Consider the following 25,102-nt stretch of genomic DNA (forward strand, 5'->3'; position numbering starts at 1 on the left):
TGCACAGAAGTACGACGATGATAAACAGGGTTTCTCACCTGTAACTGTTGATTGTTGAGTATCTTCTGTGCAGACACACATTCCTTCCCGCCTGCCCCGCTGTGAGTGCTGTTTTCTGTATGTGTTTGGCTCTCCGGTGGCTCAGGTGAACTGAGGGAATGCCGGGGACGCTCGAGCTGGTGGCCGCATTTTGGTGGGAACACCACCGCGCATGCGCGGCCCCACCAAGTGTCCCCTTTGACATCTCTAAAAGCTAGGCAAATCTTTCCGCGGCTGGCCTGCGCCTGCGCAGTCCCAATGTGTGTCTGCACAGAAGATACTCGACGATCAACAGTTACAGGTGAGAAACCCTTTTTTTCTTTCCCCCAGCTGCACTTATCATCCCCCACTCCCCACAGAAGCCCCACCCATGTGAAGGATTTTTGGATCCCTAAGAATGAAGAACAAATGGACAAGTGGTGAAAGTTGTATAGAGTTTGAGGGATTGGGTGACATTTACCTAGCCAGATGTCCCTGAGAGAGAGAAGAGTTGAGTGGCCTGTGCTTCAAGGTGGAAGAGACTCAAAAAGAGGTTCATGGGTGGAATGACAGATCTAAGCATCCACACATTTTGGGGTTGAAGGGCAGTCTATTTTATACCATGGAGCCTACCTTGGGGCAAGATTGCATCTTCTACCCCCAAAACAAAGATGTGAGTGCTTGGTCCTGGGGCAGGACAAAGGATTGTGAAATTGTCTCTGGGGCGAGACAAAGAGCTGTTGAATTTTTCCCAAAGTGGGACAATAAGCCAGTAAACCATCTCTGAGGTGTAACAAAGAATTAGGAAGGTTTGATTAAGTCTTTTCGGGCAAAACTAAAGTTATCAAATTATGACTGATGACCCATTAGGTGGATGGTTGAGGTTATCATCTCTCTAAACTGCCTAAGAATTGGAAAGTGGTTAAGATGAGGTCATTAGGGTGAGTTGCATTGATTAATTCAGGAACTCTGGGAAGGCCCTATTGTATCAGGTCCGCCTTGAGGGTGAGGGAGGGGGTCAAACTGGCCTTACCTGTTGCTTCCGATGTTTGCACGTTCCAGCAGGATCTGGCTTCCTGCTTGGGCAGCAGTTTCCATTTTGTCTGCCTTCATGGGCAGTGGCTTCCATGTTGTCTGCCTGCTTGGGCAGTAATTTTAATGCTGGAAACATATTTAGAGAAGAGGGTTCATGGCATATCCATAATCATAAGACTTCTAATATCACGGGGGTGGTTCTGACCACTTACAATAGAGTTGAGAGAGGATGCAGATAACCCTCCCCCAAGTAATTTTAGATAGGAATAAATTCTCTTTCCTCAATTCACCCAGGTAGGAAAAACATACCAGTCCAGTTCTGAATTTGGAAGCAAGTAACTTGTACGTCTGCTCCCCCACCCACCCAACACACACATTCCACCAAGGGGTAAAGGCAACTCTGTAGGCCATTAGAAATTTGGAGAAAAACATGTGGAAAGAGGGCTAATCTTCTCATCCCTGTGATGCAGTCCCTATCTTAACTGGAGGACCCTACAATTGCTATTTACCAGTTTAAAATGCTTGGTAGATTCTCTCTGCAAGGTTCTCACCTAGTTTGGCTCCAAAGTGCCCTGCCTTGGCTGGGAGCGCACAAGGAAGGGCCACATCAGGGAAGAAACTGACTGTTTTGGAGGGGAGGCCATCTGATTAGAGACACCTTCTTCCAACAGAGACCAGGGCCAGATTGAGCTCTTATTTACTGCAGCAGCTCAGATAGTTCCAGGTTCTTAAGACAAGGAGCGTCTCCTCAAGGGCCTGTTCTAGCTGTTGGAACCTTGCACTCTTGCAGCATTCTATGATTTCCTGGCAGACTCTCTGGCATCTCCAGTGAGTTGAGCTCAATTATTGAGCTTTCTGAGGCCGCTGTAGGGTTGCCAACCTCTATGTGGAGCCTGGAGATCTCCTGGAATTGCAACTGATCTCTAGATTACAGAGATCAGAAATGGCTGCTTTAGAGGGTAAACTCTATGGCATTATATACCACTGAGGTCCCTCCCTAAACCCCGTCCCCCTGAGGCTCCACCCCCAAATCTTCAGGAATCTCCCAGCCCACAGTTGGCAACAAGGGAAGGAGGTCTTGGAGTATATCAGATTCAGCTCTTGGGGGAACTAGGTTACTGGCTGTGGGGTTCAGGTCAGAGCTGCCTGCTATCGTCCCAAATTGTTCTTTCCTGGATGTTGTTTCTGGCTCAGACAGTCTTTCTCCCCAGCTGCCCCTCTCTTGTTTGGAACACCGCTGTATAATGGTCTGTGCGGCTCAGTTCCTTGTCAGAGATAGTGTCTGGATGGCAAAGAGTGGAAACAAAAGGACAAAGAAAGTTGTGAATTAACTGCAGGTGAGACATCTTTGGGCAAAGAGTCTTTCTTTCTCTGGGCATAATGGATCTGTTGGCTTATGAGAGTGTCTCCTTATGTTCTTCTTGTGTATAATGTATAACAAAGATTTCCAAAGAGATCATAACTCTTTGGTACGCTCTCATTCAAGGAAGTATTCTGGTCCTTCCTGCAAGATTTTAGTCCAGAAGCTATGAATTCACTATTCTGGAAGCAGCTGAGAAGAACCGCTGGCTTCCAGGTAGCTCAACGCCCAGCCTCTTTCAACCCAGATTTAAAGGAATCCTTACTTACAGTTAGATCCAGTGAACGAGACATGGTTCAATCAGAAGCAAGATACATCTTTATTGGTCCAGATTTATTTGTAGACTAGCGGTGAATTCATAATAGCTGTTGCATCCTTGCTTGAGGGGATAAGGTCCGAACAAAGGGAGGACAAGGACCATAAACTTTTAACACCTTCACAGGAAGCCTACAATAAACTTCTATATTGGAGGGGGGACTACAATTCCCATGAGTACCAATTGTTAAATGGACAGCACATAGTTCTGACTACACAGATACTGAGGCTTTCTAAGCTGTGGTTACAGTACAAGCACCTTAAAGACCAACCAGATTTTCCAGGGTGTAAACTTTCGAGAGTCAAGCTCCTTTTGTCAGATCCAAATAGGAAATAAGATCTATATCCCAGTTAGAAGATAGAAGGAATGTTGCAAAGAAGGGAGTCAGGATATAGTGGTAGGATGCAAAATGTAATCAGCTTGATTAGAACAGGGGAAGAAATGCTGAAAATTAGCATCTGTAGTAAGATAAGAATCCTATGTTCTTGCTCAGCCCTGGGGGGGGGGGCGGTCACTGTCTTTCTTGCATGGTTTCTGGAGCAAGACTAAAATAAGATTGGTAGCACCCTGGCAAAACTACTGGTCACATAGATATTAAATACATTCTTAGCACAGTTTACTAAATTTGAAGCTAAATATGAATGCCAGCTTTTGAATATTGTCTGATTTAAGTTGTTTCTGGAAATATTTGATGGAAAAGTTTGTCTTTGGAGAGGAAGACAGCAAAATGGGGCTGTTGTTAAGAGGAAATGCACCAATATGAAAATAGATAGGCAGATGAGGCAAGGCAATAGAAGCAATAGGTAGGCATAGTATGCAGCCCTAAACAGAATTATACCCTTTTAAGTCTATTGTCATCAATGGGCTTATAAGGATATAACTCTGTTTAGGGTTGCATTGATAATCCCTAACCTCCAGGTCCTCTGCCTGAAAGACCACCTTAGTTTTCTGAAACTTCCACAAATGCAGCCTACATATTACCAAGCTTTTGTCTTCATCAATACATATTTCTTCCTTCTTTCATAAACTTGTAGCTGCCATTCTCACAATACCAAAAGCCTGCTCTGCTTGTGAGGTAATGACATAAACACACAGAAAATGCACATGGTCTTGAAGGGAGGAGGGCATGAAATCTTTCAATTTCTGACTCCCAGTCTCTTTGCTTTGTTGCTGCACTGTCCTTCCCATTCTACCAATTAAATCCCACCCAAAGACCTTTGCCTTGAGCTGTATTGATCTAGGACTGTTTGCTTTGCCTGGAACAGAACACAAACCTCACCGCTTCATCCTTGCCCAGGCACTGCCATGAGATCCCTGCTGCTGCTGGTGGCGGTGGCGGTTCTGAGCCCAGTGGAGCCATTCCCGGTGAGATCCCAGCACAACCCTTTTCTATCTTCATCTCTCCCTTTCTGATTAGTTTCTTCTAGGCCCATTCTATCTTAGACCAAAAGTCTTTGCCCACTTCAACATGGGCCTAGACACAGGCACTTGTCCATTAGGCTAATAAAACATTTCCCAGGAGTCATGCTGAAGAGATGGTGGTGCAAGAGAGGGAAGAGGAGTTTTAGTAAAGGTTTCAAAGGTGTAGGAGTGGCTCAATCACTGGAAAATGGGGAGTAGACTTAGACTCCCCCAAATGCCTCTTGCCCATTCATTCCAGCCCTGTTCTTTGATCTGGTCCTCATAATTTACCAGCATCTGGGTGATGGTGTTCAGGGTTAGTGACTCAACTGATCGCAGAAAGAGGAACCAGGAAGCTTGGTTAGTTCTCATGTATTGTTTTATTACACAAGGTATGGCATCATCGCTCAATTATTTCAGAATACCCCAATGCTTTCCCCAGGTGTCCTCAGTGGAAACACTGCATTTTCTCTGCATTCAAACTGCTGTATTGTGTTGAACGGAAAATGTCACTGATTCCTTCCCCTCCCCACACACACCCCCCCACACTGCTAATTGAAGTAGTGTGTGGAACTGTGTGGAAGTTCTATGGGCAATGCCTGTGACTAGAAGTGGGCATGGACCAGAAAATGGACCAAAATTTAACACGGACCAGGATGTTTCAGCGTTCGCAAACCAGCAGGCTATGGAACGTCACAGGCCCCACAGACTTTTCACCAGTCTGTTGATCCATGGTCCATTAAAGCCTACCAGCAACGCTGGCAAGCGTCACGGAGAGTGCTTTAACATTTAAATCCCCCCTGTTCCAGCTGACTGACAGCCCACCAGTCAGCTGGAGCAAGGGGGGGGTTAAAGCGCTCCCAGTGGTAGCCAAGACCAATGAACTAGTCGGTTTGCAAACCAGCACTGGACCATGAAAAGTTTGTGGGCCATGGTCCGTGAAACACTACGGACCATGGACACATGGCCCGTGGGTTTTTCCCGGTCCATGCTCACCTCTACCTGTGACATCACTGGTGACTAACAACACATTCATATCCTCTTGCTGTGCCTATAAAATTCTGAAAACACATTAGAGGTTTTAAGTTATTCATTTATTTTTCTGCCAGTGTACTACTCCAGCGAGATGCAGTCTTTTAACCTCCTGATGGAGCCTGCTGGCAAAGATTGGCACGTCTTCCACCCCCAACACACAATATTGACCCACTCTTGTATGTACTTTTTAACAAATATAATTCAGGGCTTCATGTTTCCTTCTTCTGCACAGAAGCACAAATCTTTGTGCTTAAAAAAAATGCCAGTAGGGTCACTCCTGCTACATTTTATGGGAATGCATAAAGGAACAGCTGTGAAGGTCAGTGTGCTGAAGTAAAGAGGGAGAAGACAATGAAATTGCTCCTTTTTCATGGAGCTCAGCTTGGTGAGGAGGAAAAGGAGCCATTTCACCTCCTTGTCATTCCACACTTCAACCCCTCCTCCTCAGTGATTCTGTGCCCAGGGTCCAGAAAAAGCTGGAGCAATACAGAGGAGTGGTAGGATACTGTCCATTGTGAAGCCATAAGAAAATGGAGTGTTATGTGTGCCAGGTGATTATATTCTCCCCCTCCCCCACTCCATGAAAGCATTTAAAAGTGTCTATGAAAATTATCCTACAGAGCGCCTTAGAAGCTTTGATGATGGACCTTTCATTCCTTTTGAGGCCAGTTTAGTAAAAGCATATAGGCAGTCTTTTAAGTTTCACTGGAAACGACTCTTCAAGTCAAGGAGAAAGTGGAAAAGGTAGTATGACTTGTGCTGTAAAAGCAGGTATGCTGTAATAGCACAGGCCATTTCTGCATGGATTATCTACGCCAGGTTCAGTGCTGTTGGAAAGTGGTTTTTTTTCCTGCTTCCCCATAGCATCACGGTGCATTAAGATACCTCTGGGGATTTCCCCAGCTTTCTCTTGATTTTTCTAAAACGTGCTTTACTCCAAACTTTTATGTAAGATTGCAGTAAAACTTAGCTACTGCTCACATGGCAGCAAATTTCCCTGATCTTGTCCCTGTGGCAACACACGCACCAGAAGGCTTTTTATTATATTTAATTGGCACAGTATCATGATATTGATCTACTGCTGTAACAATACATGGAACAAGTTCTGTAAATACTCAGCTCTAAATTAAGGGAGGAGGAAAAGTCTCTAGCTCCTTCTCTTGCAGAGATATAAGGTAAAAGGGGTATCATCACAGAAGGGGCTAGAGTCTTACTTTAAAAAAAATGAAAGCTGAGAACTAACAGACCCTGTTCCACCCATTGTTACAATGGTATATTGATATAACAATATTCTAGTGCCAATTTTTCCAGGGGTTCTAGGGCAGAGAAACATTCCATGTGGAAGTCCTGTTGCCATTGTGCTTTATCTGCAGCCACATCAGCAATTGAGAAACCACAAAAGCTCATCCTTATGTGGAAACCACCATATTAATTTATCTAACTTATCAATTTTTTGCTAGACTTTACGTGGGAATCAACACCACAAGAAGCATGGCGGTGAGTATCAACTGTGCTTGCATCAAGGAACAGTAGCTCCTAGGACAAATTTCAAACATGGAGTCCTGTTGGGCCTTTAGATGACCCACAGAGTGATTAATTTCTAATCGCTTACTATAGTAGTACATAGAGTTGCTCGGTATCCAGTTGTCACCCAGGCAGTCTGGGATTTTCTTGGACTGCCCAGGTGAAACAGAGTAAAAATACCGAATGCCTGGCTCCTCCCTTGCAATGATCTCAGGGAAAAGAGGAGGGGCATGACCAGGGAAGAAAAGCAGGCAGTTTGCAAAGACCTGAGCAGTTGCATACCTAATCAAGCGCAAGAAAGTAATTTACAAGCTCCAGAGAGGTTGCTAAGCCAACAACTCTCTGCAATGAGCTTCTACAAAGCAAATCTCAGCCAGTGCAAAGCACAGCTCAGCTCAGCAAGCTCAATTAGAACCTGTGAAAGCAAGTCCAGAAGTGACATGGTTGTGCTGCCTGAGGGAGCATTTCTGTGCTTCATTTGGGGCTGATTTGGGCCCCCAATGGGCTGAATCAGCCCTATGCAGAGTACGGGAGCACTCATGCGGCCGGTGTAGTGACATCACTTCCAGAAGTGATGTCATCATGCCAGCTCCAGGGTATGTAAGCAAAGAAGACCTCGTGCCTGACACAAGGTAAGTGCCAGGGACTCCACTGTCCCAACGGGAGGTGAGGGGTACCTGGCAACCCTAGTGCATAAGTGAATTTGAATTCTAGGGCACCTGAGCAACCCAGGCTTTTCTATTTTACAAGGAGAAAAAATCTTCAGCCCACGAAAAGGGGGGAAGGAGATTGGCAAATGTCGGCAATTTGAATTGACTAGAAATGCTCTTTGCCTGGAAGGGAGAAATGCCACTTCCAGGAAATCAATAAAGAACAAAAATGTGCTCATATTGCATGGCTGGTTAGCATTGGAACTGAAGAAACAACAATGAATTTTTCCAAGGAGGAAGTTTAGTTGTTGCAAGCATCTTGAATTTGTCTTATAGATAATCAAGGTAATGATTTGAAACTGTGAATTCTATGGGTATTTTTGGCTCTAGGGTTTTCTTTTGCATACTCCTACTGGTGTTGCTGTAATTTGGGAAATGAGAACCTGCTCCTTGAACCCCTTATGTACTTGAATATAATAAATGGCTTCCCTTCTCATCTTTAGCTGAACTCTAACGTTTTATTTTATTTTTTATTAAAGCATTTAGAGTTGACCTGAAGAACCACCACCATCTGACATCCAACCATTCCAATTAGAGTTCTTACACTTCAAGATTCTCTGCTCTGCATAACAACTCTCTTTTAAATGCTCACGGGTCAGAGGTGGCCCTGCTACTGCTTTTCTCTGCTTCTCCCAAGCAGGGGCCCAATGCATCTCTCGCCATCTCCATACCTGTTTCCTCCTCGCAACAGTCTTGCGAGGGAGGACAGGCTGAGACTGTGGGAGCAGCCTGGTCACCCAGGGACCTGCTGTTGCACAAAAGTGCCTTCCCCCTTGCTCCTTCCAATTCGCCGAGCAAAAGAGAGATGAGACAGACAAGGGCTGATGTAAAGAACAACGTATATTTGCAAATAGGGTACAGGCTACAAGTGAGCTCAGAGTGTACCAGAGAACAAAGGAGCACATGCTATTTTTAAGGGCTTATAACATCATTTTGGAGAAACGAAGTCACATTCAAAATAAACATCTGATCTCTTTTACACCTTTAGATTGGCCATTCTCCATTTCTCAGTCTCGCGACATCTTTATTACCCTCCTTGTCTTCATGTTAGCATCTCTCTCTATTCTGTAACTTGTTACTTTTTTGCACACACACACTCTTTTCCAAAGGGGGGGGGGGACTCATAATTCTTCCTTTGTCTCTGCCTCTGCCTCTGCATTTCAGGAATGTCCAGTTATCTATCTTCTGAAGACTATACTTCTCCCTTCTTCTTTGGTATGTAGGCAGAGAGGCCCTGCAAGGACTAGTTATTTAAGACATGCATAGAGAATACATTTTATGTCTCTTACTAGTGTAAATTCATAATTACATGATTGATCCAAGGTCTCTACTAAAATTTGCTAATCCCACACTGCCTGCTGGCCAAACATGCTTCTGGATGCCAAAGGCTCTGTTGAGCCCTCGAGGCGGCTTCCCTAGACATGGCTTCGAAAGCTGTATGTGGGAGGGCCTCATTTTGCCTCCTCTCCCCCCTTGTTTTTCCAGAAGGAGGTGCGATGATGTCACTTCCAGAAGTGATGTCATCACACCAAGCCCAGGAGCATATGCGCACTTGGTGTGCACACAAAGATCATTCTTCATGTGAGTACCGCCCCCCTTTCCCGCTTTCTCCTGTGTCCAGTATTTTTGCAGAGACCATCTGGCAACCCTAGTAGTGCGATAATCAGTAGCCTTAAAGTAGATGCAGGGGAGACTTGTTGAAGGATGGGTTTTGAGGAGAATTGGCTAGTCACAAACAATTTTTTAATAAGAAATTGAGCAGATGATGCTTGAGTGCTGAAGAAGGAGAATGCTCAGCTCTTAGCGCTAAAGTGAACAAAAAGAGCCACAAAATCCTAAAGGGTTAGTGTGGGTGGTGGTGATGGTGATAGTCTTGCAAGTGTTTGTTTTTAATGGGAATGTAAAATGCTATGGAAGTCCTCCTGTGGGAGTGTTACAATATGAAGCACTCAGATTCTAAAATAGTCAGAAAAATGAAACTTTTTTTTAAAAAACTCGCTATAAAGACTATGACATAGACGTGTGGAAGAGGAGTGTATCCATGTCAACAGGGATGTCATGACTCATGAGCACTAGCCAGTTATACTCTCTCAGCCACAAAACACTTGATTTTTCAAACTGCATAATCCTCTGTCAGGCTTAAGCCCCACAACCTTGTACTTCCAAAAAAATAGTACTTTATTCTTCAGGACCAAAAGAAGGAGGGGGTATAATATCCAAGCAATTGTAAGCCCCATTACCTCTCACCACAGAAAAAGAAAGTGTTTGGGGAGAATCTAAATAAATCTGAGCCAATTATAAGTCCTAGTCTCAATACCAAGACTTCAAAGAAGTAAAAATAATACTCCTGGGCATGTGCAGAGCACCATTCCCTTGCTACACAATAACTACAAGTAACTACCTACTTAATGTTAGGAGATGAGTTTCTAGGCTGGAGCACATGGAAGGCAGATGGAACTCTGACATTTCTTATTTTAGCAATTAAAGCACTAGTTTAATAGCCATCATTCCCTTTCCTACCATTCTCGAAATTGTTTTGACTCTTATCCCACAAAATGATTCACACATATGCCCTCCAACATCTTTTGAGAGAAGAATATAGGTATCCATTAAAGGACTCACACTATGGTTATAAACAAATCATTTTTCTCTGTATAATTGATAATACATTATATGACAGATTTTTAAAAGCTTCCAGTACTTTTAGATACCTTTATTTTGTTTTCTTTCTGGACTCATAAAACTGCACTTCTATACAAATGTTACATTTTTTCAGAATATAAAGAAATCAGTAGTCACTAACTAAACATTAAATATTTCAACATGAAAAGTTCCTCACCAAAGCATACGGCATTTTACAGACAATAAAATATATATGGATGACATGCTGTATCTCTAGATCTGCCATCCTCTGTCTTCCACATAACTGAAAAACCAAATCAAACTAAAACAACCAATAATTGTTTTCAAAAATTGTTTTTGAAAACAAATTCCACTTCGACCTTACTGTTTCTGTCCAGAAGAGTGGTATACAAATGAACTGTTGTTGTTGTTGTTATACCTCCAAAAACCCCACTAGGAGTTGCCATAAGTCAACTATGACTTGAAGGCAGCATTTCATTTTCATTTAGAGGGAAGCAGGGTTGGTATGGGAGACCACCAAGGAAGGCCCTGCAGAGGAAGGCAATGACAAACCACCTCTGCTTCTCACTTGCCCTGAAAGCCCCCTTATTGGGGCAGCCATAAGTTGAGTGTGACTTGATGGCACTTTAGACACACGCAACTATTTAGATGCTTCTGGCAGTACCATTGACTGCAGTGGAAGGATGTAACTTTGTGCATATCATGTATCTGGATGAAATATTGTTACTGCCTCTAATGAGGCTGTGATTTTCTATTTGTGCTTTAGGGCTGCCAACTCTGGTTTGGGAAATTCCTGGAGTCTGGGGAGGGACCTCAGTGAGGTATAATGTCATAGAGTCCATCCTCCAAAGCAGACATTTTCTTCAGGAGAATTGATCTCTGTAGTCTGGAGATCAACTATAATTCTGGGGGATCTCCAGGCCCCACCTGGAGGTTGGCAACCCTTATAAGATGATGCTATGAGGAATAGAAATCCAGCCCTTACATTTTAGATTTTCATGCTACTTACAGTGCCTTTTGCCAGTAGTATCCTAAGGGTGCAGACTTCCCTATGCACAGAATAATTCCATGAGACTTATTATTTGAAAAGTTTGTTCTCTCGTTTCTAAGATACATGGAAGTGAGCAAAGCAGAGGGAATGGAACAATCATATGTGGGTTTTTATATTCCTTTTTGATGCAGTATGCATAACCCTCACTCTGAGCAGTCTGTCCTAAGCAGTCTGTCCACTTTTGCCTTGCAGAAATGGTTCCCAATGAGGAGCCTTGCCATTTTCCTTTTCGCTACCGACGTGAAATGCACCATTCCTGTGTCCCAGGCAGCATTGCTGGCCCTCAACCCTGGTAAGCATCTCTGGGGTAGGATGGAGAGAGGGGACTGTAGACTGGAGCATATCAACCTATGAAGCTGTCTTATACTGAGTCATGCTACTGGTCCATCTAACTCAGTAATGTCTTCTCTGATTGGTGGCAGCTGTCCTGGCTTCTAAGCAGAGAAAAGTCTCTCCCAATGTTGTACAGGAATCATTTTAAATTGGAGATGTCAGGGATTGAACCTGGGATCTTTTGCATGCAAAGCACACATTCTTACTTAGGCCTGCCCCTCCAAAGCATGCTGGAAGAGAAGAAGGAAATTATGTGCCTGGCCATTAGACCTACATCTTGAGGTGTACGGGGGGGGGGGGGAGTCATCACTTGCAACTTTCCATTTTGGCTTAGGTCCAGCTTCCAAATATTGGTTCCTTGACTCAAAGTCTTCCCTATCAGGTGTGCCACCACAGAGAACTTTGACCGAGACCAACAATGGAGGTACTGTGAGAAAGAGCAGAGGCCAAGAGGTGAGTCAACACTGAGAAGAGGACAACCTACCTGCAACATACGTAATGGAAGGCTCTCCACCATAGTGTTTGACCTCCAGTCCTCCACTCCATTCTATACTCCTTATGTACTTCTAGTCTTGTTCTAGATGGAATGTAAAATCTATGCCTTACTGAAGCTATTGTACAGTTTTGTTCAGTCACCTACAGCAGCAGAGTTGGAGTATCTGAGTAATCTCATCCTTGGCCTGGTTGAGGTTAAGTTGGGTGAGTCCCAACTTAACCTCCTTATTCAAAGACAGTAAAACTCTGAATACCTGGGCTAGGAGGCAACATCAGAGGAAGGCCTTGGCCTCTATGCCCTGTTTGTTGCATCTCCAGTGCTACTTGTTGGCCACTGTGTGAAACAGGATGCTGGGCAAGAAGGACCACTGATCTTATACAGTGGGGCACTTCTTAAGTTCTTTAAACAAGTATCACACGTTCATATGGTCACCAGCAGTGCTGTCCCCCAACAGCATGTGGTGCCCAGGTCTTGCTGTGGAATTCACATAGCCAAAATTCCCAGACTAGTTGCCTATTTGCATGACTGATCCTTACCTCTTTTTTCAGGACACTGTGACCCTAACCCATGCCGAAACGGTGCTAACTGTGAAGCTCGGCGGTCTGGGTTCCACTGCAGCTGTAATCCTGGTTTCTATGGGAAACACTGTGAGAAAGGTAACAGAGGCTGCATCCTGGGATTATGGGTCCTGCCTGACTTCTTGATAGCCTAATGCTGACCTTTAATAATTTGGCAAAACAAATTATGAACAACAAAAGGACTACCCTAGTCTTTGTACAAGGGCAAATTTGTTCTGAGTGCCAAGACCTCAGCCTACAGTGCACCAAACTAAATGGCTGAGAGCTGTTCCTTCACTGTAAATTGTCTGCTGGACTTTATAGTAGACATGGGCACGAACAGCATTACAAACGGAAAAAACCCATGAACAGACCATCATCTGTTCGCAAACAAGCCATTCCTGAGGCTCCAGTCTAAATGAACAAGTGGTTGTTGCAAGCCTCGTTCGTTGCCTTCGTCAGTCATTCATCAAGCCAGACAGTCTGGGGCCTTTCAATCAATTCCCCTGGCAACGGCAGGGACTGAACTCTGTCTGAACTCCTTCTGGCTTTCCTTCTGGCTTTAACCAATGTACTTCCAGCAGAGAGTCCCGTTTTTGCCACTGTTAAGAGAAAATGACAACAAAGGGGGAGACCCATGTATCATGCCTTTCCTGGGGTGCAATCTTTCTGAAACTTGGGGGGTCTTTGGAGGACAGTGAGGATTATGTCCCCTGCAAATTTGGTGGGCATTGGACATTGGGAAGGTCAGTTTCTGGGGTGTTTAAAGGACCCTATCCCTTGCACATGGCAGGAAAGGGCTGCCACCTGCCAGCTGATAGTTTAAAGGGATCTTTAAAGGGCCACGAACAACGAACATGTTTGTGAACACGGTCATGTTCACCAATGTTCGTTGTTCGTGGATGGCAATGAACAACGAACAGCTTGTTTGGTGGGTTTTTTCCGTTCATGCCCATGTCTACTTTATAGTCCCACCATCAGGTTTAACACCATCTTATTGTTATGGCACCAAATTGACCAAAGCAAGCTGTGATGGACTCAGCTTTAAATGCTAGGATTGCCAGGCAGTAAAGAGGGGAGGACGATAGACATGTCCTGCCCCGCCCCCTGCCTACGGCGTGGCTAGCCTTAGATGGCAGTTGGTGATAGAATGTTGAGGTGACAGTTCGTGCTACTAGAGGGAGGGGTTGACAGTTGGAGTAAACTGAAGAGTGAAAGGAGTTGGAGCCTGGCTTCTGACCAGAGAGGGTCAGCCAGAGAGTCCTTGGTGTGAGGAAGTAAAGAGAATGTGTACTCTTACAAGAGAAATCATAATGTTTATGAAGCACTTTTAGTCCTTGGACTAAAGTGGAACAGACAGCACTAACTTCTGTGTAGACACAAGAGATCTGGGGATTATAGTGGGCCAAGGAAGTGGGTAAAAAGGAGTCTCCCCTCCAGCAACAGGAACAGGGTTATAGCTGGGGCATAACTATAACTCCTGCCCAGTATCTTAAAAAAGTTTTGACTCAGTGGAGTACCCTGAGGTCTGCAGAAAAGGGGAAGCCATGCTGTGTAAGTGTTAAACTTGGAGCACCTAACTTGCGAAGGAGTGCCAACCTCAGAAAGAACTCACATTAACAACTTTTAAGTCTGATAACACCAACATCTCTCATACAAGCCAGCAACTTAAGAACCACACCAAGTGTTTTGTGCCTCACACCACTGAAGTGTTCAATCCAAAAACTTCTAAGAGCCAAGCTACAAGTGATGCCTGACATGAGGAGGACATGTGTCAGTTTCCTGAAAATTTTGACAGGAAGTGTAGGCACCTTGTTTGACTGCCACTGCCAAACTCATCTTCCCAGTCACTGGGGGCTGGAGTTTGCCAAGGAATTCACACAGTTAACAACATAAAACCCATCTAACTTGCAGAGTTGAAGTGCCTGCATAGAGATTGCTAATATTTACCACATACATTTATTACAAGCCAAGGCTGTTGGCAGCGGAGTGCAGGGAGCTCACCTTCTGCCAGTCCAAGGGAGCTCCTGGCAGTTGCCACTGCTCCAAGCCCCGTTACGCCGTTTTGCCGCTGGCTGGCAAAGCTGCCAGCAGCCAGGACAGTTGGGAGCCCTCTACCAGTGGCAGCGCAGGAAGCTTCCCATGCCTGCTTTGTGCCCGCCGCCTGCTGCTGCCTCATCAACTGGAGGAAGCCTCTGCAGCTACCCTTCCACCCTGTCTCAGACCAGAGAGCCACGCGAGATCTAGCAAGAGGCAGGGCATCTCAGGAAGCTTTCCATGCCTTGCCCACCTCATGCCTGCTTCGTGCCCACCACAGCCCACCCGGTCTTTGTGTGCCCTGCCTGCTGCCATGTCATCATCCGGAGGAAGCCTCTGTGGGTCCCCTCCCGCAGGATCTGGCAGGAGGTGGGGGGCTCTCAACAGCCAGCCAGAGGAAGAAAACGGTTGGGCTGGAAGGGATGCGCTGCCACTGGTGGGTGAAGCAGGCACAGGGCGGGCAAGGCATGGGAAGCTGGGAAGAAGCTGAGCTGGCAGCAGCAGTCAAACAAGGTGCCTACACTTCCCATCAAAACTTTCAGGAAACTGCCATGTATTCTCATGTCAGGCGTCACTTGTAGCTTGGCTCTAAGTTACTTCAGTTTTAAACACCTGCCTACATGCCTTCTTATTTTACCTACTTGTAAATAAACCTTCTGTTTCATTTTGAATCTCCATAGCTGCCTCTGTCAGTTTTTTTGTAAGGGAAGTGCAAACCCCTGATCTTTCCCCTACTTAGACTTGGCTGGGTAACCATACCATTTATATGTTCCTTAAGGGTGGGACAAGAAAGAAAGTTGAAGCTAAACTTCAACCACGCTAATAAATGCTTCCCAGCTCAGTATTCAGCTTCATACACTTGGTGAGGAAAAGTTTTACCTCAGAGTAAAGGAAGGTAAGCCCAAGCCTGAGTTAGTTGAGGGTTTCTAACACAAGCTTTTAATGACCATGAGATAGTACCAGCAGTTTTGAGTAACCTTGGGATTTGTAATGCACTCAAGTATGGGTCAAGGGTTTCCTATAAGTGAGGAGCTGCTGTCTCCAGAGGGCAGGTTGCACTGAGTGAGGTATCTTATCTGAATCCCCCCATAACCTTGCTTTGTAGAAAGCTGCTTTGAATCTCCGGGGCGCCTTCACATTGGTGAGAAGGAGACCTGGCTGCGGTTTCAGCCTGCTGGGCTGGAGGAGTGCCATTGTACTGGAAAGAAGAAGATGGGTTGCAAGCCTGTGCATGGAAGGGGTCAGTGTTTGGGGGGCAGGGGGGGAGGAACAGGAGATATGTATCACTTAGGCCACAATGTAATGCCTGGAGTTGGAGGGGTGGTTTAGATGAGAGTTACAGTGCAGGGATGGGGGTATTTAACAGTTTTCCTATGTGTCATTTCCCAAATCGAGATCACTCCTTTTCCATGAATTCCTGTTATATATCTAAAGTGAACTTCTGTACATCTAATTTTTATGGACAGGGTTTCAAGGCCAGAAAACACGATTTCCAGGGAACCATTCACCTTGGTCTCCCCATGCTATAGGTTGTAGAGTTATCTCACTGCACAGAAAGCAAAGGAGGGATAGAGCATAAAAGGAGTGCAAACACAGCCATTTGCTAGTGGAATGAATATCAAAAGAATAATGTCAGAACTTGAGAGAAGGAATGGAACAATTTCACAAAGAGTGACTTTTCATTGATTAATGGCTCAACAGGACAAGATCCATCATAGCTGAGACATAAAAAGGAGGCAGTTATACTAGGCTATTAAAGAAAGTCTGGACTGGTGTATTATCAGATGAAATGATTCTTGAACCAGGATCATCATTAGTAGATGTGTGTTTGTTTTCCTCTAACTCACAGCATGTGCAGACAACCCTTGTTTGAATGGAGGCCACTGCATAGTGCTGAAGCAAGACTGGGTCTGCAGCTGTCCTGGGAGGTTTTCTGGACCACTTTGTGACATAGGTACTCAAAGGGTAGAAATGCTTGTGCTTTTAAATTAATTTTCACTCATGAAACAATTGCCTAGACTGGGAAAAGTGACTCACTTTATATCTATACCTTGTTTTGGAATTTTTATGCTTATCACAGTGGGGAAAATTGAAGCTACTCAGGGTATTTCAAATTGGAGAAATGATCTGGGTGGGGGGCTTAAACCTCCCTTTCTCAGGCACAGGATCCTGATTGGAATCTAGTCTCCACATACCTGACAAAAAATTCCGGGAACTCTCATCATGGAACTCTCAGCATCGTGTCTAGTTGGCCCTTCTGCTGAGTCAGATCATTGGTTCATCCATCTCAGTATTTGCATATTATGGTTGGCAGTGACTCTTCAGGGTCTCATACAGAGGAAGATATTTCACTGCTGCCTGAGATCCTTTAACTGCTAAGAGACAAAAACACAGTGTTCTTCCTCTGGGCCATGGCCTCTGCCCAGAATGGTGCACTAGTGAGAAGTAGTTGTCTTGTTAGGAAAGGGCAGCCCCTACCATTTTTAATCTCTGGTCTTCTTGCTCTCTAGATCACTCTCACACCTGCTACAGTGGGAATGGGCACCTGTACCGAGGTATGGCTCAAAGCACTCTCTCAGGGGAGCCCTGCCTGCCTTGGGACTCTCCCATTCTGTTTCATGAGTTCTCCAGCAACACCGTGAACAATGCTGTCAGCCTGGGTCTGGGGGCACATGCATTCTGCAGGTGAGTGGTGTTTTTAATGTATATATACCAAGTAAGAGATAATAAGAGGGATATGATAGAACCATCCAGCTGGGGCAAAATTCCAGGGATGGGAACAGCCAGAACTACACTCAAGGAGTGGGGCATAGAAGAACAGGAACAAATGATGGAAAGGATAAGACTTACTGAACATGGATATTGCTTGAGAGAGAACTCAACACTTTCTTTGTGCAGAAACCCTGATAATGACAGCCAGCCATGGTGTTACGTGCTGCAAGGGAAGCAGCTCACCTGGGGATTCTGCAATGTCACCCATTGTCATCCCCACACTAACAGTAAGGCATGCCATTCTTTCTGGATGGAATGAATGGGGTGTTGGTGAATGAGCCAGAAATGAATGAGCCTTGCTACTTTTTCAGCAGATAGTGAGACCACAATGAACGTGGGACAGGATATGGAACCCGTGACAGAGTCCCCAGTCAGAACCAATGGTACCCAGTCTGGTGCTGGCTCAGTTCCAGGATGTGGGCAACGCTATACAAAGACATCCTCCCAGAGAAGTCGTGTGGTGGGGGGCATGGTAGCCCTTTCTGATGCCCATCCGTACATGGCAGCCATGTATGTGGGGGAGCAGTTCTGTGGAGGGAGCCTTATTGCATCCTGCTGGGTCCTGACTGCTGCACATTGTCTGGAGAGAAGGCAAGTCTTGCTATCGTTCCCCCGAACTACTAAAAGGCCTGATAGTGAATCTATAGCATCCAGCTCTGATGCTGAAGGACTTCACTGATCACAAATTCTGTGTTCTAGGCCAGATGTCTCCCAGATCTCAGTTGTGCTGGGCCAGGCCCTCTACAACATCACCACCAAAGGCTCCATGAAATTTCAAGTACAGGCGTATCAACTGCATGAGAACTACTCTGAGATCAACAAGCACCATGACATTGGTGAGAGCCTCTCCCTGTACATCTCTCTCCCCCACCCCCCAACCACATGGTAACCATCTTTGCTTATGCCCCATACATCCACAGAACATACAGTCCTACTTCTGTGCCTAAAACCTTTATGGATTACCTTTTCGTTCTCTCTGTATCTTCCAACCCACCCAGAAATGTCTTTGCTTAACCTTTCTAGAGTCTAAAGGATCCATATGGATGTCGGATCAAAGGTAGATCAGAAGTTCAGCTGGGCCATTTCCAGATGGCTTACCTGCACCCGGAACGTCGTGCCACGTTGCGGGGAAAACACGAAACATCGCGTTTTCTCGCGCGAGTTTCGCACGATGTCATGTGACGTCGCGCAAAACTCGTGCGAGAAAACACGATATTTCGCTTTTCCCCCGCAACGTGGCGTGACGTTCCGGGTGCAGGTAAGCCATCTGGAAACGGCCCAGGTTCCTTTCTTAACAGCATCACAAATTTCTAATCCATGAAAGTGCAGTGCTGGATTTTGGCCATGCCAGTAACCTACATATATATGCCTTGTGGTGGGGAGTTTCTCTTTAAACTGAGTCTGTTTCAAGTTCAGCCACTCGACTTAAGGACAGAGTATTTTCCCTCACAGGCACTCTCCACCACCTCTTCCCTAGCAATCCCTTCCCCCAAGATCAAGTAACTATACCAAAGGACTGTGGTGCTAACCTGATGCCTGCATTCTCCCCAGCACTGGTGCAACTGAAGGAGAATGTACCAGGACACTGTGCTGAGTTTTCACACTCCATCTCACCTGTGTGCCTGCCTGGTTCCATGGAGATATATGATGGCAATCGGTGTCAGACTGCAGGTTGGGGACATCTGTATGAAGGTGAGACGGAAGTGGTCAGAGCAAGATGTGGTGACAGGCCCTTCTCCTTTTCATACAAATCTAAACCTAAAATCCACCATCATGTTCCCTACTAATTTTTGCTGGTGTGAAAGGCATGATGCAGTCTCATCTGCTTCCCTGCCCCTCCCTTCTCAGACATTTCCAAAGGGGCCATTCATTTTGGAGGAAGCAGAAGAAGTTACAAGCTGCCTGCAACCTCTCAGTATCTTTCCAACCTACAGAGCCAAGATAATTTCATTCATGGTAGTATCAGTCCACAGGCAGCCAATGAATGTAATTGTTTTGTAGGAGTGTTCTCTATAGCCACAGGGCCAATGCAGATGACCGTATGACTTTAACTGAACAAGTTCCAGCCATCTTAAGGAGCATCATTACATCCCAAGTATAAAATCCTGATGCCCAGCATCCTTTGTTACAAACAGACCACATTTGTGTTCTGATGTATCTGTTTCCTGGGGCCCTGTTCTTTCCTTCAGGAGCTGACAAGCTTTCAGTGTATCTGCAGGAGGCAGATGTGCCTATCATTCCTCATGAGCAGTGCCAATCCCGCGAGGTACATGGGACTCGTGTTACATCAAAAATGCTGTGTGCTGGGTACCTGGATGGACGAAGTGATGCTTGCCAGGTAAGCTCACTGAGAAGTAAAAAGCAAGGCAACGCCGGGATGCCTCTGGCACAGTACTGCCCAGGTTTGGCCACTTGCTCAGGTAGATTTCCCTATACAACCCCATATTTGTAGAATCCAACTAATCTACAAGCTAAACACTAGCTGTATGTTGTACTAAAATCGTACTGAAGCAGCTCACCTAAAACTGTCAAATCTCTTTATCTACAGCCATGCTGTATTTCTCCTCAGTAATCTTCTTTCTCCAAAAGAGTCCAGTAGCACCTTTAAGACTAACCAATTTTATTGTAGCATAAGCTTTCGAGAATCAAGTTCTCTTCGTCAGATGCATGATACAAACTGGGCAAATACAGAAGAGGAGGAGGGAGAGGGGAGAGAAGAGGAGAGAACTCTTTCTTCTTTCTCCAGTTCGACTTCTCCACTTGAGGACTTCAGCTATTCCAGGCAATCACAATATCATTCTATATTTACGTTAAGAGTGTCTGAGTGTCTGCTCAATAGCAGATTAAATAACAGTGAAATCCTAAGCAGAGTTACTCCAGTCTAAATCCACTGCAATCAATGGGCTTAGACTGGAGTAACTCTGTTTAGGATTTTACTGTTAGAGTACAAAGCTGCCTCCCCAAAGATCTTGGAAGGGATTGGGGATTAGCAGAGCCTTGTGAATTTGACATATCATGTACACATTGTTCTCCTCTTAACTCCCCTCCTAGCCCTTCTCATGCACATTTCATTCTCATACCCAGACACTTGTGAACTCTTTGTAATATGATTGGGCTCCTTGCATATGTTCCTAATTCCATATCACATTTATTGGCCAGAAATTCAACCCAGTTCAGAGGCTGTTAAAATGTTTTTTCTCCTTACCTGATAAGAGTCCTTTGCAAAAAAAAGAAAAATCCTGTGGAAAGCAAAAGTGTCTTTGATATCCAGTCAGCCATATCCTTCATCCGTGGTGGATGCATCAGTGACACACTGAACTACTTTGTGAGAGTGGTTGACTATCAAGTTATCCAAGATAAGATACGCATCTTGGATACTGAAATTTAGGCAGATGTTTCACAATGAAAAAGAGACTTCTGACTTAACAGTTAGGTCACGCATATATAGTTAAGTAAAAGTCCATATGCCATCAGGGATCTATGAAAAAACAGCTGAATGAGAAGGGACAAGATGGATTGGGTCCACAGTACTGGGGAAGAAGAGGCTTAACTCTTTCCTCACTTCATTTTCCTGGATAAAAATACCCCACAGCTGCTTTTAATCCCAGTAGGGATTTTTTAAAAACCAGGCCACACATAGAATCACAGACTCATAGAGTTCAAAGGGGTCTTACAGACTATCTAGTCCAACTCCCTACCCAGTGCAGAAACTGCCAAAAGCATCCCCAACAGGCATTCATCTAGCCACTCCTTGAAGACTGCCAATGAGGGGGAACCCACCACATCCCTAGGCAGCCGATTCCACTGCTAAATTACTCTGAATTACCTTGTTCTTCTCTTTTTCCCTGCTGGGGCTAACAATAGCTGGAATGGCCATTTTAAGCCCCTAGCACCAGTACAATCAGATGATTTTTGTCTTTAAATACAAAGTAAAGAATCTCATTGCTGATCTCCAACTTCATGTGTAGTTTGGTCCCTTGACTAGGTGTTTGCCCAGTGTGTTAGATTTGTAATTCAGTTTACAGCCTTGCCCTTTAATAACAGCAACATTGCTCTTACCCTGCCAAATTGTTCTCTATCCATATTAGAATTCTTCTTTCATTTATTATAACTGCACATGAAAAGTGTTGTAATTATTGGGTGGGATTTGGAAAACAGTGAGGATAATCAAGTCCTCAAGTACCAAATGGTCAACTTTCAACCCTACTAATAATGTATCAAATGGTGGCAGCAGTGGTGGTAAGTCCCAGCCTTTGCTCACCTGTTTTTACCCCTCTATGCTGCAGGGAGATTCTGGTGGGCCCCTCGTGTGTGATGAACAGAATAGCGCAATCCTACGTGGCATTGTCAGCTGGGGCACAGGCTGTGCACAGAAGAACAAGCCTGGAGTCTACACTAACGTTGCTCACTACCTCAACTGGATCCAAAGCAAGATGCACTAGCAAATCAGAGTGCAAACACACAGAGTAGGCTAGACAATGGGTACTATACCGTCCAAAAGATGTCAGTCCTATGCGTTAACATAAAAATAAATCTCAACCACCCAGCAATATGGCTAGGGGCCATTGTCTTATTTTGACACCACCTTTTCTGACAAAATAGGAACATACACTAGTGTTATTTGGGATTGATTGATTGATTGGTTTTTCTCCTCCCACAACAAAACCATGCCAGAATGGCTGCTGAGGGCTGAACATGATGGATCTCCACCAGTTTATAAAAAGTAAATTTAGATCAGGGACATTTCAAAAGAAGAGATTTAACTCTCCAACTCATACTTGACTTTGCTAAGCAAAACCAAGAGCCCTGCAATAAGTATTAAAGCGTGTTAATTCTTCTCATGCACTGGAAGAGCAAGTCCATCTCTCCCCTTGCCCTTTCTTCTTCCATGCCCTTAGTCTTCCACCCAGAGCACTAATACAGCTGTTGCCAATAAACCCCATATTCCTATGCTCAGGAGAACATCCTCTATGCCATACTTGAGAGATGGAGAGAAAAAGAGCCTGAATTGGAATGCATGAATGAATAGAGCCATGGAAACTGAGGATCCATATGGTAGAGCCCATGGAAGCTCAACAGTGGTTATAAGCAGAACAGCTTTTAGCATGTGAGCACCAGGAGTACAAGAATAACTCAAGAACTTGAGTGTTTATGTACCATTTGGAGGAGCTAATAAAGGTAAGGGAGGAAGAACATCCCTCTCTATGTCCCTTTTTTTATAAATCACTCTGATCACCAGAGGGAAGCTCCTAGACTACCCCTAGTAAGAGACTCAGAAAGATGGAGGGCACATTTGCATTTACAAAAATTAAATGCAATCTTTATCACCCCTTTCTGACATGGAGACACCCTACTATATAAAAGGCAACCTGTATTAGTGACGACTCACTTTTTATCCTGGCCCTGGGGCACTCGCAGGCCCCTCCACAGGGATAAAAAGTGAGTTATCGGCAACACACCTTGCCTTTTTACTGCCACAGTAGCCTCCTTGGGGCCTCCAGAGGCCTGGGAAAGCCTGGCGTGGCAGCAGGAAGTCCTGGCACAGTGGTGTGGCCCTCCAGAGGCCCTGAGAAGGCCACTGGACAGTGGGAAGGCCCAGCCTAGCAACATGGCCTTCCAGAGGCCTGGGAAGGCCCAACCCAGCGACAGGAAAGCCCGGCATGATAGTACAGCCCTCCGGAGGCAGTTTGCTAGACCCCTTTGTTTACACAACAGGCTTGCTTGCTAGTACTAGCATAATTTTACTGGTGCTCAAACTTGCCAGAAGACAAATCTCTGCTATCCAGCCTTGAAATTCTCTCACCTTGTGTCTGAGAGTTCTGCATGTTTTATCAGAAAGCCAGCCGTCATGCTGCAGCAAATGTTCAGGATTTATGACTCCTTTTGGTCTAGAGCATCACAAACCCTTTAAAAGGTGTGAGAGTGTTACTTGTTGCTGAGAGTTGCTGTCAAAGAAGCCAGGTCAACAGCACAACGATAGAGCCCACATGAAGATTAACGCTCACTGCTGAATCAAGGCTAATTTCCCAGGGAATCTCATGACCCTACGGCTACAGTTACTAGCAATATTGAAGAGTATGTGCCAGATTTGGAATCTGCTTCCTAGCCACAGAACCAATAGGCCAGGGTAGAGGGCAAGATCTCAATCAGCTGAGCCTGAGCAAGCACTCTTCTCATTGCTGGCCCAGACAGGTATCAGTTCCAACTGTTGAAGCATTGCCTTGGAGCGGTTGTTGCCATGGCAGCAGGGTTATCTTCTCTAATTCTGCAAGTGGAATGTTGAAGGAAGACCCCCCCCCTATTTAGCACAAAATTTGAATACCCCAAAAATCCAGCTTCTGATTGTTTGGGGCCCTTGTGATCATAAACATAGGTTTCCTATGTGTGAAAGACTGCTGGGTCTCTATGTGTGTGTGTGTGTAAAGATTTTTTTCTGGCTCTTCCTTATGGTTTCCAGTCACATTCTTTCACATTAGCTATACATGTCCAATGCCCATGTTGATTTTACTGACCGGAGATCACTTCTTGCAAAAACCAGTTCACATAATATAGAAGCTATAGTATTGGACCCAGAATGCATTGTGCAAATCAAGCAGGATTATGCAAACTGATCAAAATGACATCTTCAAAAACTATTAATTTTCATAATTTATTTTAGATGCAGAAGTTATATTTTCTTGGCAAAGGATTTTTTTTCCCAGTGAAAAATTCAGACCTTTGGTTGAGGAGAATGAATAGGTTAGTGTTGAGTCCTAAGGAGATATTCTGCATGATGTAAAAAGAATTCCAGACACATTCAAGTATTTGATGTATGACCTCAATTCAAAAAGTTATGAAAATTGAGGTTTCAATTTTAGAGCTTTAAGCTAATTTTATCTCCTGACTGAAAATGCTTTTGTCACTTATATGTGAGTCAAAACACTGGGCGGGAGGGGGGCCTTGGGAGTTGTTCTACCCACCACCTTTACCCCTACCCCTACTAGGCCTCAGAAAGGAAGGGGATTTGTTTGCCACCCCAGGTCATCCTCCTCCTTGCTCATAGCTCCTTCCTTCCTTTCTTTCTTTGGTAGGCTACTGGCAAACACACACATCTGAAATCCATACACTTATTCCTATAAAAAACTTTGTATTTTATTCAAATCTTAACCTGTGAAATTCAAATATTTATCCTGTTGCATTTTAATTCCATTATCAAGTTGAAATGTTGCATTTCACATTAATTTAATGCCTTGTGTGGTCTCTCTTTCCTTTCTGCAGCTCTAAAAAAATATACTTCCAAGGGGAGTGTTCTATAACTTCTCAGGAAAAGGCAGGTGGTGAAGCCACCTGTCCATCTTTTCTCTTTTGTTCTGAACTGGGTGCAAAACGTTGTATTAATTGACACTGTGTTATCTGTACTTGATAAACAGCAGGAACAGAAAGAGAGAGCTTACAGAGAGCTTACTTATAGGAGCTCATGGTTAGAGATCTGGACAATGACAGATACCCAAGAAAATATATCAGGGAAGGATACAGAACAGCCAAAGAAATATGTAATATGGTTTTACTTTGACTCATGGGGCCATATATATTTATAACAAATCCAGATTTTTGTCTTGTCTCCAGCTGATGTTTTAGAAAGGTGAAGTCAGGTTATTCTATAAGATTGTTTTGTGAGGCAACCCAGTTCAGATGACCCGCTTGACTGCTCAGGCTTCTGCAGGCCAGGCTGACCTTTTGCTAACCTGTGCCATACACTACATGCCTCAGAGTGAGTCTGACCATTAGTCCTTCCAGCTCAATGCTGGCTACTAACAGTACCTGTCCAGGACTCA

At 44.7% G+C, this 25,102-nt stretch overlaps 1 protein-coding gene across 2 annotated transcripts; it reads left to right on the top strand.

The window, feature by feature from the left end:
• Positions 1-3,981: 3,981 nt before the first annotated feature.
• F12 (coagulation factor XII) lies at positions 3,982-22,481 on the top strand. 2 transcript variants are annotated; one of them, XM_054978340.1, is made up of 14 exons: positions 3,982-4,094; positions 6,626-6,662; positions 11,286-11,385; positions 11,809-11,879; positions 12,471-12,578; positions 15,622-15,756; positions 16,366-16,470; positions 17,027-17,201; positions 17,415-17,515; positions 17,603-17,879; positions 17,988-18,124; positions 18,840-18,980; positions 19,478-19,626; positions 21,575-22,481. In XM_054978340.1, the coding sequence occupies exons 1-14, from the start codon at positions 4,035-4,037 to the stop codon at positions 21,728-21,730; spliced, it is 1,752 nt and encodes a 583-aa protein (XP_054834315.1). In that variant the 5' UTR covers positions 3,982-4,034; the 3' UTR covers positions 21,731-22,481. The 2 variants fall into 2 exon arrangements, with proteins under 2 accessions (XP_054834315.1, XP_054834314.1); XM_054978339.1 differs by having other exon boundaries at positions 3,983-4,094; positions 17,600-17,879.
• Positions 22,482-25,102: the final 2,621 nt, after the last annotated feature.

The sequence above is a fragment of the Eublepharis macularius genome, chromosome 4 (assembly GCF_028583425.1).
Source record: "Eublepharis macularius isolate TG4126 chromosome 4, MPM_Emac_v1.0, whole genome shotgun sequence".
Lineage (NCBI taxonomy): Eukaryota > Metazoa > Chordata > Lepidosauria > Squamata > Eublepharidae > Eublepharis > Eublepharis macularius.

Coding starts and splice junctions, on each gene's coding strand:
- F12 (XM_054978339.1), top strand. CDS start 4,035: ATGAGATCCCTGCTGCTGCTGGTGGCGGTGGCGGTTCTGAGCCCAGTG. Junction 15,757..16,365: donor CAAGCCTGTGCATGGAAGGG/GTCAGTGTTTGG, acceptor TCTAACTCACAG/CATGTGCAGACAACCCTTGT. Junction 17,516..17,599: donor TTGTCATCCCCACACTAACA/GTAAGGCATGCC, acceptor CTACTTTTTCAG/CAGATAGTGAGACCACAATG.